Source organism: Sarcophilus harrisii, chromosome 3 (genome assembly GCF_902635505.1).
Source record: "Sarcophilus harrisii chromosome 3, mSarHar1.11, whole genome shotgun sequence".
NCBI lineage: Eukaryota > Metazoa > Chordata > Mammalia > Dasyuromorphia > Dasyuridae > Sarcophilus > Sarcophilus harrisii.
In genome coordinates, this window is record NC_045428.1 from 363,553,540 (window position 1) to 363,573,778 (window position 20,239).

The 20,239-nt window shown below is 39.4% G+C and overlaps 1 protein-coding gene across 2 annotated transcripts in view; it reads left to right on the plus strand.

The window, feature by feature from the left end:
* Positions 1–20,239, plus strand: part of UBASH3B (ubiquitin associated and SH3 domain containing B) — a 160,593-nt gene that overhangs the window by 129,710 nt on the left and 10,644 nt on the right. For both annotated transcript variants that reach the window (XM_031960177.1, XM_031960176.1), the window contains exons 6-11: positions 3,934–4,142; positions 7,805–7,940; positions 11,105–11,225; positions 13,963–14,085; positions 14,867–14,959; positions 16,511–16,655. In XM_031960177.1, coding sequence (XP_031816037.1) covers positions 3,934–4,142; positions 7,805–7,940; positions 11,105–11,225; positions 13,963–14,085; positions 14,867–14,959; positions 16,511–16,655 — 827 coding nt within the window. The remainder of the gene's footprint in view (positions 1–3,933; positions 4,143–7,804; positions 7,941–11,104; positions 11,226–13,962; positions 14,086–14,866; positions 14,960–16,510; positions 16,656–20,239) is intronic.

A 20,239-nucleotide genomic window follows, 5' to 3' on the forward strand; every position in this document is an offset into this window, starting at 1 on the left:
GAAACTTTATGAGCAAAATTACAGACCACTTTTCACACAAATTAAGTCTGATCTAACCAATTGGAAAAATATTAAATGCTCTTGGATAGGGCGAGCAAATATAATAAAGATGACAATATTACCTAAACTAATCTATTTATTTAGCGCTATACCAATCAGACTCCCAAAAAACTATTTTAATGACCTAGAAAAAATAACAACAAAGTTCATATGGAAAAACAAAAGGTCAAGAATTTCAAGGGAATTAATGAAAAAAAAATCAAATGATGGTGGCTTAGCTGTACCAGATCTAAAATTATATTATAGAGCAGCAGTTACCAAAACTATTTGGTATTGGCTAAGGAATAGATTAGTTGATCAGTGGAATAGATTAGGTTCAAGGGATAAAACAGTCAACAAATATAGCAACCTAGTCTTTGACAAACCCAAAGATCCCAGCTTGTGGGATAAGAACTTACTGTTTGATAAAAATTGCTGGGAAAATTGGAAACTAATATGGCAGAAACTAGGCATTGATCCATACTTAACGCCGTACACCAAGATAAGGTCAAAATGGGTTCATGACCTAGGCATAAAGAATGAAATTATTAATAAATTAGAGGAACATAGGATAGTTTACCTCTCAGACCTGTGGAAGGGGAAGGTCTTTATGACCAAAGCAGAACTAGAGATCATTACTGATCACAAAATAGAAAATTTCGATTATACCAAACTGAAAAGTTTTTGTACAAACAAAACTAATGCAGACAAGATTAGAAGGGAAGCAATAAACTGGGAAAATATTTTTACAGTCAAAGGTTCTGATAAAGGCCTCATTTCCAAAATATATAGAGAATTAACTCTAATTTATAAAAAATCAAGCCATTCTCCAATTGAAAAATGGTCAAAGGATATGAACAGACAATTCTCAGATGAAGAAATTGAAACTATTTCTAGTCATATGAAAAGATGCTCCAAGTCATTATTAATCAGAGAAATGCAAATTAAGACAACTCTAAGATACCACTACACACCTGTCAGATTGGCTAAGATGACAGGAAAAAATAATGATGATTGTTGGAGGGGATGCGGGAAAACTGGGACATTGATGCATTGTTGGTGGAGTTGTGAACGAATCCAACCATTTTGGAGAGTAGTTTGGAACTATGCTCAAAAAGTTATCAAACTGTGCATACCCTTTGATCCAGCAGTGTTACTACTGGGATTATATCCCAAAGAGATTATAAAGAAGGGAAAGGGACCTGTATGTGCACGAATGTTTGTGGCAGCCCTTTTTGTAGTGGCTAAAAACTGGAAACTGAATGGATGTCCATCAGTTGGAGAATGGCTGAATAAATTGTGGTATATGAAAATTATGGAATATTACTGTTCTGTAAGAAATGACCAACAGGATGATTTCAGAAAGGCCTGGAGAGACTTACACGAACTGATGCTGAGTGAAATGAGCAGGACCAGGAGATCATTATATACTTCAACAACAATACTAGATGATGACCAGTTCTGATGGATCAGGCCCTCCTCAGCAACGAGATCAACCAAATCATTTCTAATGGAGCAGTAATGAACTGAACTAGCTATGCCCAGAAAAAGAACTCTGGGAGATGACTAAAAACCATTACATTGAATTCCCAATCCCTATATTTATGCACACCTGCATTTTTGATTTCCTTCACAAGCTAATTGTACAATATTTCAGAGTCTGATTCTTTTTGTACAGCAAAATAATGTTTTGGTCAGGTATACTTATTGTGTATCTAATTTATATTTTAATATATTTAACATCTATTGGTCATCCTGCCATCTAGGGGAGGGGGGGGGGGGTAAGAGGTGAAAAATTGGAACAAGAGGTTTGGCAATTGTTAATGCTGTAAAGTTACCCATGTATATATCCTGTAAATAAAAGGCTATTAAATAAAAAAAAAAAAGAAAAGAAAAGAAATAATTTCTATTAAGGCAATTCTAAGGAATTAATCTGGACCAGTCACTATCCAGCATAAATCCATTTCCCAAAGATATGGATTTTTTTTGTCAGATCAATCACTTGATAAGATTAATTGCCTAATGTATGATGGGAAAATAGAAAAAATAAAATAATCTCTATTCACAAGTAATTAATGTTTTACAGATATATATACACATATATATAGGGAGAGAGAAAGAAATATAAGAATGAGCATAAAGTAGTTAAGTTCTAGGTAGTTTGAGTAACAGGATCAGAAAGGGGGGGTGAGGAAAGGAGATCTTAGCTGCATACTGAAGTAAGAGAGACACTTTTATGAGGAGGAGGCAATGATTGTAACAACTTGGATCTCCAAATAAATACATAAATAAAGCTATATGCAGGAAACACTTTTAGAGTTAATATAATCATTAACATTTTCTCTATTATTTTCTTGAGTTCAGACCAAAGATATCAAATATGTGGAGGCCCTCCATGACTTGGACCAGATTAAAATATAATTGAGATATATAGATACATATATGGCTTTGGCTAACCAAAGATTTTTAACTGAACAAATTTATTCTCTTATAATTTAAGCTTGATTACCATAACAATAATGTGACAAAATAAAACTTGGAAAGTTGAAAAATGTAATTGGGAAAAATAATTTAGAAAATACAATATAGATAATATTAATATGTCTTTTTCTAAGTTAATATGATCCCACAGAAATACTTATGTATGGGTTTAGTAACCCCATTTCTGTTAGAACTTGACACTACTGGCGTAGAAAATCAGAAATATATATATATATATATATATATATGTGTGTATATATATATATATATACTTCATATTTTTAATTTAATATGCATTATTAGCATTTTCTTTATCACTCTCTTAAGTCTATATAGTTAACAAAAAATTAAATCAAGCCCCATCTTATAGCATCTGCCAGTTTTCAAGGTGTAAATTCTCACGTTTGGCAATCAGCTCTCTGACTCAGGGTACACTGCTGGGTAGAAGTGAGGAGGGAGTGACTTTTACTCAAAAACAGAAGAGATGAAATTTCCTCATGTTAGGAACAGAGAGAATGACAGTTGGACTAATAAAGCTGAAAAGATAAAATGGGGACAAGATTGTAAAAGACTTTAAAAGCTAAATATAGGAATTTATATTGTGTTCTAGAGACAATAGGAAGCCATAATATCTCTACTTGAAATTTGAGGATCTTCTGTGATTCTTTCCAGTGAAATAGAGTGAATAGAGTACAATCCTTGGAATCAGCAAGACCTATCTTCCTGAATTCAAATCTGGCCTCAGACACTTACTATAATGTCCAGGCTAGCTCGCTGGGGGGGCCTCAGGATCAGTCAGAATCAAGATCAATCAAATGGTCTTTAGGGGGAGAAGTGAAGGAGGCAGGCAAGCTGCCACGCGGTTTGCCAAAGATGTATCCTAGATTCTGGAGTCCAGAGTCTCCACCCTCCTTCCTTCTCCTCCTGCAGCCAGGTGACCCTGACTTCTCTCTCTCAGCCCTCCAATCCTTGCCTTCACAATCACCTCACCACCAAGCATTCAGCAAGCACCAATCATGAGGAGAGCCTTCACATCATCATCTCATCTAAGTATATGCTTATAGAGCCATTCTCTTACATCCCATAGGTACTTAGCCTTAAGTGCTCTGCTGTCTGATTCAAGCACACCTTTTCAGAGTTTCAGCCCTCTGCAGCTTACTAGATGTGTCACTTAACCCTGCTTGCCTCCATTTCTCATCTGTAAAATGAGGCGGAGAAGGAAATGGCAAACCACTCCAGCATCTTTGCCGAGAAAACCCCAAATGGGATCACAAAGCATGGGACCCATCTGGAAACAATAGTGCAGCAACAGGATAGGACAGGATGAAACAAACTTGCCTGCTCACGAGAGCATTTCCAGGAATGGTTTGGGCGCAGTATTTATTTACATACTGGTTTCCTTCTCTTTCTCAGACGCTACAAGTGATCTATCCATACACTCCACAAAATGATGATGAGCTGGAGCTGGTACCTGGAGACTTCATTTTCATGTCTCCAATGGAGCAGACAAGTACCAGCGAGGGCTGGATCTATGGCACATCCTTAACCACTGGCTGTTCCGGGCTGCTGCCTGAGAATTACATCACCAAGGCAGATGAGTGCAGTACCTGGATATTCCATGGGTAAGCTGACTCCTGGGGCCTGTTGCCTTTTATGGTTAGTCTTTCTAACACAAACAATCACCCAGAACTTTTAGGGCAACAGAAATGAGGCAAGGTATATGGAGCGGTGTTTTGTTTTGTCTGATTAGCATATAGGGCCCAGGGAGAAAGAAGATATCTAGTCTCCAGGCTTCTGGCTAGCTGTGTAGGCCTTGGAAAGGAGGGTACATGGACAGCTCCACCCCACCTTGTACAGTCTGTACAATCAGCTACAAACTGCTACCTAAGTTCCTCTATTCGCATCTGCACCTAAGACCCCTAGATGGGGAAGCATGGGGCAGCTGGGTGGTACAGTAGAAGAAGAACACAGAGTCTGAAGTCAAGAATAGCTGAGGTCAAATCTGACCTCAGACTCTTATTAGCTATGTGACCCTGAGCAAGTCAGTTAATCTTTTTGCCTCAGTTTTCTTATCTGTAAGATGGAGATATCTCACAGGGCTGTTGTGAAAATCAAAAGAAAATCAAATCATAAAGTCATTGGCACAGTATTTGGCACATAGTGAGTGCTATAAAAATGTTAACTATTATTGTTGTTACTATTATGCCGAGGGTAAAGTGTTTTTTAAAGAAAAATTCCAATGCCCTTTGTCTTAATTAGTTTGGGATTCCTGCCCACCCAATCCTAGTGACAAAGGCCCAGTATCTCCTACATGGTGGGCTCTGTGGGCAGCTAGTTAGATTATGTAGAGGATAGTGTTTTGGCTTTAGAATTGCGAAGATCAGGATTCAAATGCTACTTCAGATTAACTAACTTTGTGACCCTGGCTGACCCACTGACCTACCCCAGTTTCCTCAATTCCAAAATGAGGACAATAATGGCATCTTTCTCACAGGGTTATTATGAGGATCAGTTGAAGTAATCCTTTGAAAACCTTAGAGGGTTATATTATTATTATTACTATTGTTGTTATTATTATTATATGACTTCCCACAAAGTGGGCCACTTTCCCTTTTGCTGAATCAATAATATTAATTCCCACTTATTTAGTTCTTTTGCAGATATTTTATTGTATTTGACTTTCATAGCAGCCTTGTGAAGTAGGGGCTTTTATTATTCCCATTTTACATATAAGAAAGGCTCAGAGAAGGGAGTTAAGTGACTTGTACAGGGTCCCACGATCAGTAAGTGTCTGAGCAGCAGTTCAACCCTAGAATTTACCAACTCCGTTCTGTATCCACTATCATGATGGTGTGGCTTCACTGACTGTGATGTGCCTTTCTGAAAGCTGGCATGTCATTCTCTGTTTTCTGGGCTATTCCCTTGTCATTGCAGCCTGAGTGGGAACCATTTGAAATGAGGAAGACCAGACCATGCCCTTCCTCCTTGATTGGTCCAAGAGAGAAAGCTCCCCTGGCTCACCGGTCCTGTGTTTGGGGTTGGGGAGACTGGTTTGCTCCTCTTCTTAGTTCAGTCTACACTCTGCCTCATGCTAACACACAGTGCCTGACAGTAGTTTACTTATTATTATTTTTTTTACAAGCACTGAAGAGAAGTAGAGGGAGTTAATTCCAGTCTGTATTTTGTCTGGGGAAAGAAAAGACAAGAAAACTCCCTCCCTTTAGTAGCTTGAGGAACATAAGTCATAAATATAGTCAGGAATATTTTCTGATCTCTTTTCTATCCCACAGTCCTTTCCTCTCCACAGTTCATATTGAAATTAGTAAATTCTGACAGCTAAGCATCTTTGGCATATAAAGCAAAACTCTTTCCGGCTAACTGCCAGAAAAATATGGGTCAGTAAGGAAAGAGAACTCTGTACACATTCCTTAAAATTTTTTTATATCACCTATATGCACACATGATCATTCTCTCTCTCCTTTCCTCTCTCCTTCCCCCTTTCTTCCTCCCCCCCTTCTCTCTCTGTTTGTGTGTGTATGCGTGTATGTGAGAGAGAAAGAGAGAGACAGTGGACAGCAAGGATTATATGGATTATTCTTCCACTCTCCAGTCTCTGGTTAATGTCAGGTTAAGGGTTTTCCCTATTGTAAAAATATAAGAACTCCTTTCATACTTTTATTTTCTGATCTCTTTCTGGATTTTTCTTACCCTTTCTATTGTCCAGTTCTCTGTCTCCTCTTCCAAGTTCTCATCACCACTTTAAAGAAAATGTTCACAGGATTTAGGTGCTCCTGCTCTGCTTCTGGGTTTTCATATACTATTTTCACAGTATAATATATAATACAGTATATAATATGATATATTTCATAGTATAGATTAGTCACCTGGGCTGGATGGGCTAAACTAGATAATCTCAGGATGTATTTTCAAAATACGCTACCCTTGCAGAAGAACTGGCATAGCTGTGTCCTTAAGGAGATGATACGGTTTCGGTGCTGTTTTCCAAATGAAAGTTCCTGATTGTTACTTTATTGAAACTGACAGCCCCCAAATCAGAGTGAATCATACCCCTTTTGTTGCATTGACAGATGAGGAAGCTGACAGTGTTGTTGTCATTGAAAAGCAGGAAGGAGGGAAGGAAGCTGGTCAATCTCTTCAAAGCCATAATTGAGCTGCAAAGGGAGGAGGCACAAACTAGCAAGATGTGGCAACCTGATTCCATGAATCCCACGATTTCAGGCCCTGAAAGCTTTGAGGCAGGAGGAGATGGAGCAAACTAGCTTCTCTCCAGCAGGAGGGTGGGGGGAGGTTGTTAGGGAGGGTCATTGGGAAGAGGCAGATTTCTTTCAGAAAAAAAGGAAGCTTAGATGATACATGGCACCCATGGATAACCCAGGTATTTGTTTTGTTGCTGGGATAGCTGTCATTTCTATGAGTTGCAGGAAGAAAGGCCATTTCTCAGTATCTTTGTAACACATATATTAAATGCTTCCCTTCCAATTGCCCAGAGAGGATAGAGAAATGTTTCATTTAATTTATCCAACAGCCAAAATTAAATGGCCACATTTATGAGATGAGCCATCTCAGTAGTTAGCTGATTTAAAATAACTTTAATGTAGGGGAAAAGAATGGCTGAATATGAAAGCGTAACCTTGGTTGGGTTCTGATAGCTTTTATTGAGTTTTGAATGGAGGTTCTTAGCTCTGTCCCTTCACATGTGGAGATGGTTGCCTATGAAATGCTTCTCCATGTGATTATCTCATGAAAAGGGAGGAGAGAGGAGACAACCATAAATAAAGGTTTCCTGACTCTGGAGAGGTGAAGACAAGTGGGTAAAAATTCAAAAAAAAACCTCCCTTCCAATGAAAATGACTATGGACAATAAGATAGCAGCAGGAATCCTTTATTTCTTTTCATCTGGGATAATGGCTACTGAGGCATTACAGCTAGATCTGTAGGTGGTGCCAACCATGCCATGAGACTGTACCAAATGTGTAAATGATGGCCCCATTGCTGTCCAGAGGGGGCTTCCAGTTGGTTTCAAGCACAAGCAAATCCGTCACCCTTTAATTTATTAACTGCTTGGCTCTTCACAGTAGAATAAGATGTTCTTCCTAAGGAATCTGGATGCTGTGTCCTTCCCCTTTACCATTTACCACACCTTCCTTCCACCTGTGTTTTTTCATGTTAAATACCATACTCTTATTCATCCTGAAGGCCAGGGAACACATGATCTCTTGCTTATGGTGCCAGTAGTTTATGTCTTCTGTCCTTTTTTCTTTAGTTCATATTCAATTCTGAGCACATCATCGTCCTCCAGCTCTCTCATGTTCAGTGATGGCATTTTGGAGAGGCGGCAGCAGGAGGAGCAAGGCCCAGGGGAGACATCTCCCCTCACCATCATCTGCCAGCCCATGCAAGTAAGTTTGGCCAGTAACACCTGAGAAGTATTCTCACAATCATGTGATCAACAAGTTCTTACTGAGACATGCCACACAGCATCTCTTGAATTCATACAGTGTTTTAAGGTCTGTAGAGAGGAAGGTTGATGTAGGTAGAAAGCTATTCTGGGAGCCACAAGGATCTACATCGACGACTAAATCTAACATCTACAGGCTTTTTGACTCTTGGCAAGTCATGTTACCTCTCGGTACTCATGGCAATCCTCTAAGAACATAAGTTGCAAGGAAAGTACCAACAATGGTACTCCAGCAGTAGAGGAAGTTCCCTTCACCAGTGAAAGCATGGGTACAATTGCTGTCCTTTTAATGTTTATCAAGCACTTTTCTCAAGCAACCCTTGAAGGTGAGGTGGGTTGCACAAATTTAGTCATCTGCCTTCCCTCCACCCCCATCCCCTGATGTTGTCTGCCTTTGGTCCTCATACATATCAGGAATTAGCTATCTAAGTGAAGTAATTGACCCCTGCTCACACAGTGAATAAATATTCAAGGAGAGATCTGAATCCCAAATCCAGCAATCATCTCGGACTTACTGTTAGGGGCTTTGGGAGAATACAAAGAAATGTATACAAAGCAAAATGGTACGGACAACAGTACTATCAGAGAAGGGGGCTATCAATGTAGGCCAGGGTGATGAGAGAATTTTTTGAAGGGACTGAGGATTTAAAGAATCGAGAGGATTTCTTGGAGACAGTTGTTCTAAATGGGGATAAACAAAGTCACAAGTTCAAGATGTAACCTGGGGCAGGTGAGGATACCACTTGGACTGGAGCAGAGGTTTTTTAGAAGTAAATTGGAAGAAAAAGCTGGAGAGAACCCTGCTATCCCTGCACAGTTCAACCAGGTTCATTTGCTGTAAATGAATACATTGGGCCAGTCTCTAGAGTCAGGGGCAGCACATTTTGAAAGCTATCTGAAACAGAGAGGGAAAGAGAGAAGTACAGAGTGTACTACTCAGTAATGAAGGTGTCATCAGTCAAGTAGTCAGATTGGAAATTAGACCTGAGTAATTCAGCTTTTTCTTTTTTTTGGGGGGGGGGGGAATGGTACAACAGGTATATAGTCAGAGAAAACTGAATACCCACTATGTGCTGAGCACAAAGCACTATGGGGGAAAAAAGGAAGAATATATAAACCATGTACGTAGAAATCTCAATCCATTGAAAAAGAGACAGAATCTTCTCTCTGTCTCTACCTCCCTCCTCTTCCTCTTTCTCCTCCTCCTCCTCCTCCTCCTTCTTCTTCTCTCTCTCTTCCTCTCCTCCTAGCCCCCCCCCCGTCTCTGTCTCTCTCCCTTTTCTCTTCCTCTCTCTATGTGAATGTCTCTTTATCCCTCTGTCTTCCCTGTCTCTCCTTTGTCTCTCTGTGTCTCTGTTTGTCTTTCTAGTTTCTCTCCATATATGTCACTCTGTCTTTATCTCTCTCCTGTATATATGTCTGACTCCCATCTCTGTATGTGTTTCTGAATGTTGCTCTCACTCTCATAAGCTCAAAGAATACATACTTGTTGGGGACATCTAGGATTGCAGTGGATAGAGCACCAGCCCTGAAGTCAGGAGGTCCTGAGTTCAAATCTGGTTTCAGCCACTTAACACTTCCTGGCTGTGTGACCCTGGGCAAGTCACTTAACCCTAATTGTGTCAGCAAAAAAAAACCAAAAAACAAAAAATTATCTATATCTATATCGATATCGATATAGATATATCAAACATATATATACCTGAGTGATGTGGAGATAATTAGGGCAGGTTTCCAGAAAGAAATGATGTCACTTTTAAAAGAATTTCTACTTATGTTCTCTAATTGACATTTCATGACTGTGTTAAGTAGGCAGAGCAGGTAATATTCCCTTTATTTTACAGATGAGGAGACTGAGACTCAGAGAGACATTGTTTTCTCTGGTCATAAATTTGGTAATTTTTGAAGACTTCCATTTCTGGTCTTCTCATTTCTTCTCTCTGTGAACATATGTAGAACCAGGTTTTTAGGATCAGAAGGGACCCAGCTAGGTGGAAAGGGATATATTCCAGTTGATAGGGGAGGAAAATGTAAAATTTCTAAGTCAAGATTCACCAGATCACATATTGTGAACAGATTCGTTCATCTCTAACAGTTTAAATCGGGGAGGAACAAAGGATGTACATGAAATGGGCAAGTTTTCTCCACCTGGCACCATAGCTTGAGAAGACCAGCTCCTGGCTTCAGGACACAGGAGGCAATAGGGAGTGACTGTAGCTATAAAGTAAAGAATGATATCAGAAAGGCAATGGAGAGAGCACTAGTTTTGCACCCAAAGCAGACAGCTTCACCCCCTGCTCTGCCCCTGGCTACTTGTGTGACCTTGGCCTAATCTGTAAGTCTCCATGGTCTACAGTTTCCTTGCCTGCAAAATTAGAGCGTTAAATTAGATAAGCTCTGAGGTTTCTTCCAGACTTACAATCCAGTGATCTGCAGAGTTACATAGTGGCTAAGGATAAGCATAAAGGGTCAGTAGAGAGCCTGGAGGCAGCCATGGTCCTCCAGATGGGTAGTATACTCTTTATAGGAACTATTGCTTTTGTAATAATGGCATGAAGAAGAAGAATATCTTTATTTGGAAGAAGAAATTACCCTAACACTAACTAATTTTGTACATTTCTTTTCTCTCCCATTAGAATATAAGCTTCTTGAAGGCAAAGTCCATTTTTGCCTTTCTGTATTTTGGCTTTGACTCCCCCAAATTTTTTCCCCATTGATTAGCATGTCATTAAACAAAATGCTTAATGAATGCTTGTTGAATGGCTAACTCCTCAGCTGCTTAGATCCAAGCAGTAAATCAAATAGCCTCATAGCTTCATGGTCATTGATTAATAAGAATAATAATTCTATTGCCCCACCTGTACCTAGGGCTCTTGGAGGCTCTGATATCTAAAGCTAAAGGGGACCTTAAAGTCCATCTTATTCAAACTTCTCTTTCTAGATGAGGAAACTGAACCCTTGAGAAGTGATTTGCCCAAGATTACACAGGTCATAGGTGCAGAGCCAGGATTTGACCTCAGCTCTTGTGACTCAACATTCTTTGTAACTCACTGTGCTGCCTCAAAGTACTTCCCACGTATTTACTTTCTTTCTCTCCCTGAACAGCCCCTACGAGTCAACAGCCAGCCTGGCCCCCAGAAGCGGTGCCTCTTTGTCTGTCGACACGGTGAGAGGATGGATGTTGTGTTTGGGAAGTATTGGCTTTCCCAGTGCTTTGATGCCAAAGGTGAGCTGATGGATGCTAGCATGTTAAGGAATGAGATCTAACCTGGTCTCCAGGATGCATTTAGTTGGAGTGTTTTATAGAATTTTTACTATGTTTTATAATCCATTTCTCCTAAACAACTCAAAACATCTCCTTTATGATATCCTGGGGTAAAAGGAGATTCACATGTTCTTACCCCACTTTTCAGATGAGAATGCTGAGGTCAAGAGAAAGTAAGTGATTTGTGTCAAAATCCCAGAGATCACATAGTTTTACTTTCCCCAAAGCATGAATCCTATCCCTAATATCTCTGCCATCTAACCTCTTCTTGAAGACCTCCCATGACAAGGAATTCATCGCCCTTCAAGGCAGCCCATTACATTTTTTCAACCGCTCAAGTCATTTTCCTTATGCTTAATTGAAATCTGCTTCTCGGTGTCTTTTACAATCCACCAAGCCATGCAAAATTAAGTTGCCTTACTGTCTTATATATGAAACTTTCACATATCTGAAGGCAGATATCACATCCACATCCCCAACAAGACTTCTCTTCTATAGATTAAATCTTTTGTGTTCAGTCCTTTATAGAATCAGCTCCAGTACCCTACATGTAGCGGCCATTTTCCTGCAGATGCCTTCCATCAGTATGGAATACATACTATTCCAAATGTAGTCTCTGACTGATAGAACATAATAGAAGCATTTTAGAGTATAATATTACAGAGTTTAGTAGAACTACCTATTTATATAGGTAGCTAAGTAACACTGGATAAAAGCATGTGCCTTTGCCCATTATATTACATACATCCAAAACATTACATACATGCTAGATATTATTATTACTGTCTGCTACTTTGCTGTAGCTACTATATTTCTAGTAATACAATCTAAGATCTCATGAACTGTTTCAGCACTCATATCTCAGTCCTAACTCTAAGCTTTTGAGTCTACAAAAAAACTCAAGGATTTTTTTTTTAATATGAACTTTTTTCTAGCCCTATTTCCTTCCTTCTATATAATTAATATTTGAGCCCAAATGTAGGACTTTTACATATGTTTGATTAAATTTCATCTCACTCATTAATTTCAACCTATCAAGATCTTCTTAGCTCAATTTAATTTTACAAGCTTTTATTACGTGCCTTCTTTGTGAAAACACTGTGCTAAGTTCTGACATGGGGAAGTTAAGGAAGTTAAGGACACAGAATCCATGAAAAAGGACAGTGTGAAATAAGTCTGGAAAAGTATGTGTGGGAAAAGATGAAGAACTTACAGTACATGCTGATCCGAGATTGTTAGCTAAAGTAGATCAAGCCTGTAGGCCTCAGTTTCGGCTTCTCCAGAGTCACGTGATTTTAGATAAGGCCTGGACTACGTTCCATTGTCCAGTGTGGCCAAAGAAGCTGTATATCTCCTTGTCTACTGTATTCCACTGACCAACTAGGGGAACAGTAGACTTATGTGACCAATCACACCATATAGAGGGTGGGATTTTGGAGGTTCTTTGTCTGAAACGTATAAAAGCTGTAAGCATTTTCAAGGCTCTGGCCCTTTCCTGCTGTGAAATTTGGCTCACAGACCAAGATGGGGTCCCCTTCTCAAGATTCTAATAAATAATTCTGCTTTCTATGAGTGATCTCTGCAGTAGTCAACTTGGGTAGGTCTTTTTGTCCCAAACAAGTAGATGGGAGCTAGATTTTAGCAGGGGGAGTAGGCAAGGGGAGGGGTTGAAATACAAGCCGAAGAATCTGTCATTTTTCCTAGAGAGGATATAGAGTCACAGAGCTACAATACAGATTGTGGAATAGAAGGCTTGGAAGGGAGGGGAGGAGATGCATATTAAACTATGGCAGAGGCAGGTGAGGGGTGATGAGAGTTTGAATGAGGATAGAGCTTGTGTGAATGGAGAAAAGGGGGTGATTCCATAAGGGGAGGATCAGCAAGACCTGACAACTGATTACATACAGGGGATAAGGGAGAGAAAGAAGAATCAAGGAAGACCCCAAGAATTTGAGCTTGTCACTTGAAGGATCCTGGTGTACTTAATAGAAATAATGACATTTAAAGGAATGGTAAGTTTATCAAAGAATAAATTAGAACTGAAAGGGACCTTAATGGCTATCCAGATCTAATGGTTTGCTCTACAGATGAGGAACCTGAGGGTCAAAAAAATAAGATGAAAATGATTTGCCAAGATTGTACAGGTAGGAACCCTCACAAGCAGGATTTGAACTCACATTCTCATGACTCCAGAGTCCATGTTCTTTCCTCTGATAGACAAGATGCATGAACAAGAGAATTTGCTGCACAAGGTTGCCCATCCCACTACTGAACACATTTAATGGTTTGAGAAGTTTTTTATATGGAAACAAAATCTACTCCCTATAACTTTTTTATTTTTTAATTTTTTTGCTGAGGTAATTGGGGTTAAATGACTTGACCAGGGTCACACAGCTAGGAAGTGTTAAGTGTCCGAAGCCAGATTTGAACTCAGGTCCTCCTGACTTCAGGGCTGGTGCTCTATCCACTACACCAACTAGCTGCTCCTTCTCCTTATAACTTTAAGCAGAATAGAAAGTTAGACTCCAGAATATACTTGCCAGACCAAAGTAGGTCGGCCCTCTGAGTGCTCTTAATGTTTTCCAGTGCTCTAGAATAGAATTAACTTCACTTGGCCAAAGATGGCAGGATCATTAAGGAAGGTTTAAAAAGCAGAGAATTGAAGGAGTCCTGTGTCTGTCTGCTTTCTCCCTCTCAGGCCGTTACATCCGCACCAACCTGAATATGCCTCATAGTTTACCTCAAAGGAGTGGTGGTTTCCGGGATTATGAGAAAGATGCACCAATCACTGTGTTTGGATGTATGCAAGCCAGACTCGTAGGTTAGTCATCCCAAAGTAACTTTGGGGGGGTTACCATTGGGGGTGTGGGGGCTGTGAGGGCTGCCCCCAGGGGAATGTATGGCACTACTTTCTGAGTCTCAAGGAAACAAGAAGTCCTATGGGACTTTTCTGTACTTGCTGCTGGTGTGAGTCTTTGGAGCCCTAGATCATTGAGTTTGTGGTTATGAGGTAGCTAGCTGCCTTTGCCACAACAACTAATGTGGAAAGCCAAAATATGAACAGGAGGCAACATCAGGGATAAATAGCCTTCTAATCTGGCTAAAGCAAAGTCTGTTCATGTCAACTTTGAATCATTAATTTGTTAGTTTATCCCATACCCATCATCTAGAGACATCCGTCTCTTCTCCAAAGAAAGTGGATACCATCAGAAAAATATAAACATTCATAGAGAGATTAGAGTAACCACTGGTGTCTGAGAGTTAATGCTCTAGGGTTTTATTTGCTTTCATTTTCATCAATACAAATCTACAATCTATTATCATAAAATCCATTATCCAGCCCTGGATTACCTGGGGCTCAGCTCCCTGCTAACTGAGCATTTTGCTGCTCATTAGACCTGCAGAGATGGAACAGAGAAAAGATGAAAAAGTTCATCAGTTCTGCTTTTTGTTGAGGATGCTGGTGAAAGGTTTAGTTGAGAGTAAGGTTGAGATTGTTAGGCTTATATGTTGTGTGTTTTAGATGCCCTGGCTAGGTGGGGGCCACACTTGGGTACTAGCCCAGAGCTAATATATCCAATGGATTCCATCTCTCTTTGTAGGCGAGGCCTTGTTAGAAAGTAACACCATTGTTGACCACGTCTATTGTTCCCCTTCCCTGCGATGCGTCCAGACTGCACACAACATTCTGAAAGGTAAGAATCATAAGCTTGTACAACCTAAAAGTGTCCTCTGCCTTCCTGCCTCTGAGCAGCTCCACACCTGAGCCATCCTAGAGAGATGAGACTTTTAACCAAGCATGTTCAGCTCCTTTACCATGGAAAATAGCTTGGATTATGTAGTTTCTCAGCAGTCAGAAATAAATTCAATAAATATTTATTAAGCATGCAAAGCATAGTGTTTTTCTTTGGAGAAAATACAAAGATTACAACAGACAGGATCCTTACCCTTCCTAACGCTTATATTCTAGTAAAGAGCATAATACGCAAAAACAGATGTACAAAATAGGACTTTATAAGAGAAAGTAGTCCATCTATACCCAGAGAGAGGACTGTAGGAGCTGAGTATGGATCACAACATAGTGTTTTCACTCTTTTTGTTGTTGTTTGCTTGCTATTTTCATTTTCATTTTTCCCTTTTTAATTTGATTTTTCTTATGCAGCAAGACAATTGTATAAATATATATGCATATGTTGGATTTAAAATACATTTTACTATGTTTAACATATATTGGAGTACTTGCCATTTAGGAGAGTGGGAGGGGAGGCAGGGAAAAATTGAAACACAAGGTTTTGCAACGGTTAATGTTGAAAAATTATCCATGCATATGTTTTGAAAATTAAAAAGCTTTAATAAAAAAAAGGGAAAGTGGTAAAATAAAGTGCTGCTATATGAGGTTGGGAGTTGGTGCAGGAGGAGGTATTTGAATTAGATTTTAAAGGATGAGAAGAAACTCTGTAAAAGAAAGAGTTCCCAGACATAGGGAACAGCATGAGAAAGAGCATGAAAACAGACATGTTCAACATGGCACATTTAGGAGACAAAGGAGATGAGTTTAATGGAAGCATCTAATGTTGGTAAATAATTGAAAATATGAATAGGATATTGTCCCACTGTTCAAGTCCTTACATAGTAGACAGAAAAGCTTGAACTTCGCTCAGTATTCAAGCTCACAGAAGCGTTCTGAGTAGAGAAGTGATACAATCTGATTATAGATAAGGAAGACCATTCTGGCAATGGTCTAGGGATAGATGAGAGAAAAGCAAGAGTTTGGAGCCCAAAAGGCATGTAAGGAGATGATTGCCATCATTTAAATGAGTGGTAACGATGGTATAAGAACGATGACTGGATGTGAATCTCTCTTCAGTAATCTATTACTGCTGTCAAATTAATATCCCTAAAACACAGATCTAACTGCATTACTTCCGTGGGCAAGAATCTTTAGTGGCTTCCTACCTGTTTTTTTTTTTTTTCTTTTTTCTTTTTCTTTAAATGAAGCACCACTCAAGAGCACAGTGGTTTGGCCAGTGTCTCAAGTTCTGAGTGTTTGTAACTCATTCTGGGAGCTGGAAAACCACTTTTGGAAATGGGCTCATTTGCACATTCCTATGAATTGGAGATAGCAGCTAAGTGGAAACAGAATTGCTGACTTAATCAGAATGGAAAGCATGTACTAATTCACATGGTCCACATTCTCTTAAAAGAACTATTTTCCTCTTGCCTTAATTTTCTTTTATTTTTACAAGGTTTACAACAAGAAAATCACTTGAAGATTCGTGTAGAGCCTGGCTTATTTGAATGGACAAAGTGGGTCGCTGGAAATACTTTGCCTGCATGGATATCCCCATCAGACTTAGCTGCTGCCAACCTGAGTGTTGATACAACCTACAGGTAGCTTTATATAAATTGTTATTTCCTGAGGTTTATTTAAAGATGATTTTCAAATTATTTTCAGTTTTGTGCAATGGATCTCCAAATTGAGAGAAGTGATGGATTCAGAGTGCAGATTGAAGTCCTTTTTGGGGGGAAGGCAGCACAAATGTGGCTGATGTAGAAACTTGTTCTGCTAGACTACACACAATTATAACAGTAGATTTTATTTTCGTTGCTTTCTTCATTGGATAGAGGAAATGGGGACAAGGGAGGTTGGAAGGAGAAAATTCAGAACTGAAAATAAAATAAAATTGAATTCTTTACCATTTTCAACCCAGTAAAGGAAGTGGCTGACCAGACTTAGTCATGTCTTAATTGTTTATACTAATAAAGGAGAATTATGTGATAGTAACAAATAATACAAAAATAATTAGGCATTAGTATGTATTATGATTTTCTTTTCCTGAAGATTTGCTTGTCTTATGATATTTGGTTCAAAGTCATAAGGAAATAAGTATACATTCTTTTAAAGCAGCTGTATGATGTAGTAAAAGGCTGGTCTTGGAGTGAAGAAAATTTGTGTTCAAATCCTGTCTTTAATACTACTAGCTGCATGGCCCCCCGGAAAATCACTTAGCCTCTCTAGAGAAAGAGGACAACAACCAACCATCTCGCTTTCTTTGTAAAAATGGGCATAATGTGACATAACAAGGTTGTTGTGGGGATCCATTAAGATATCACCTGTAAAGTGCTTTGTGAACCTTACAATGCAGTACAACAACCCTATAGGGCAAGTAGGGCAGGTGGGATTAATCTCATTTTATTGCTAAGGCAAGCTGTAGTCTAGAAGAGTGGCATCATTTGTTGTGATCACACACTTTCTTTTTCTTTTTTTTAACCAAACACAGATTAATAGTTCATATATAGCTCATCAGGGCTTATAAATCTCTTTGTTCACAAACACACCGTGAGGGCCTGTGGAAGCATCGATAGCTCCATTTTACAGAGAGAAAATGTAATTCAAAGACTGAATGACTTTCTCCTTGCTATGATGCTACTAAGTGATGGAGCTGAGACTTGAGTCCAGGTCTTCCTTTGTTACTCCAGTGCTTCTAGATCAGACTTTCTGCTCTGGAATTAAACATGAAATACATTGACATTTATATTTAAATAATCCACAAAATGTATATATTCATTTGCCAGTAATTGAATTTGACTATCATAGAATTATTATGGAATCACGGTTAAAGTCTCATTCTTTGGAAGAAGCCTTACACAGTCCCCTTTAATTTAAGGAGAGCCTTTGGGAGTATCTCCAGTTCCTCCTTTATGTCTTTTTTGGACAGCTAGGTGGTGCCATAGTGCATAGAGTGCCTGTCTTGGAGTCGGGAAGACTCACCTTCCTGAGTTCAAATCCAGCCTCAGACACATACCAGCTGTGTAACTCTGGGCAAGTCGCTTCATCCAGTTTGCCTCAGTTTCCTCTTGTGCAAAGCGAGCTGGAAAAGGAAATGGCAAACCACTCCGGCGTCTTTACCAAGAAAACCCAATGGGGTCACGAAGAGTCAGACAGGGCTGAACAGCAGCGTCTTGTGTAGGCACAGTGGTTTGCAGGGTGTTTCCCCCATGAGACTGTGAATTCCCTGGGGTCAGGGACTGCCGTGGCTTCTTTGTGTCCCTAGCACTTAGCCCAGTGCCTGAAACTTAGCAGGTGCTCAGTAGACGCCAGCTGGCTGGGCTTGTTGACTAGTGCTCAGAGGTCATTGGTTCCTCTAAAGGAAGTGTTCCTCTGAAGCAGAACTGTCCCTCCCTGCGGCCTCCACAGCAAGCCTGACAGGCGGCCTTCCAGCCGAGACCTCCAGGGTGAGGGAACTACCTTCTGAGTTAGCCCTGTGGGGATAATGCTCTCTGAGGTCCTTTCTGAATCCTGTGATCCGCCTTCCCCAGGGCAAGACTTCTCATGTACTTGAAGCAGCAGCTATGTTCACGTGTTCTGTTCTCTACATCTGTCGTCTGGATGAGGTTTCTTCATATATTGAACCAGATTCCACTTTGTCAGCTTTCCCCCATTGTTCCTAGTTAGGACGGAAGGAAGGATAGAAAGACGGATGGCTTGCAAAGTTTATCTCATTTGATCCTTACAACAACACTGCTATTATGATTCTTATTTTACAATTGAGGAAACTGAGGCAGTCAGGGTAAGTGACTTGCCCAGAGTCACCCAGCTAGTCAGCATTTCTCCAGCTAGGTGGTGGAGTGAAGGAGTCCAGGAGACTTGAGTCCAAATCTTGTTTCAGAAACCTTCTATCTGGGTGACTTGGGCAAGTAATTTAACTTCTGACTGCCTTAGTTTCCATAAAATGGGTATCATAATAGCACCCACCTCCCAGGATTATTGTGAGAATCAAATGAGATCATAATTTGAAAGTGTTTAGCACAGTACCTGGCACATAATAAGTATTACATCATTATTATTTATTATTGTCCATTGTACAGCTAGCTGCCTTTGGGGCCAGGCAAAACAAGTTCAAAACCTCCTTTACATAACACTTTCAAATACTTGAAAATAGCTGTCATGCTGCCCTTACCAAGTCTTCTTTTTGATCTAAACATCCCCTGTTCCTTCATCAGATCCATATATAGCATCATTTCTAGACCCTTCATTCTCCTAGTTGTCTTCCCTAGGATGCACTTCAGTATTTCTATTTCCTAAAATAGGGTTCTTAGCACTGAATACAATAATCCCTCTCTCCCTGATATGGTCTGATATAGACAGAGTACAATGAGGCAATCATCTTCCTAATTTGGGGCATTAATGGAGCCCAAACTTGAGTTAATTTTTTTGGACTGCCATCTCACACATTGACTGAGTTTGATTTCTATTAAAACTCATAGTCCTTTCTTCATAAACTCTTGTCTATCTATAGTCCTTCCCCCAACTTCTGGATTCATGTAACTGATTTTTTAACCCACTTGTAAAATCTCATATTTATTATTATCTCTTGATTATCTTTAATTTGTCATTTGGGATTTTGTTTCTTTCATCCAACTTCTTATTTGTCCTTTTAAATGTTGTATCAGCTGAATATTTGATAAGATTTCATCAGTCATTGACATAAAAAAAGAAAAAAGCTAAATGTCAAAGGATTGAACATAGATCCCTGGAGCATTCTACTAGAGATCTTTTCTCCATGTTGACATTGGTCCATTAATGACTGTCATTTGGGCCCTGATATTTAACCAATCCAACTCTTGCTATCTAGCCCACAGCTTTCCATTTTGCTCAAAAATATGTTGAGAGAGACCTCATTAAATACTTTGCTAAAATTTAGGTATACTATGGTATTCTCCTGATATATTTTTCTATCAAAAAAAAAAAAGGAAATTAAGTTAATCTGGCTTCAATTAATATTCTCAAGGTTAATCACTAAGTATAGAGTAAAGTACTTGTAAAAAAAAATACTTTTTATAGAAATATGCATTCCTAATTATTATAGTGGGGTATCTCTCTCATATATCTGAGGACTATATTTAGGACAAGTTCTCACTTTAACCATCTCTTTATCCCCTGTGATATTCTGCCACTTCTTCTTTTTCTAAAG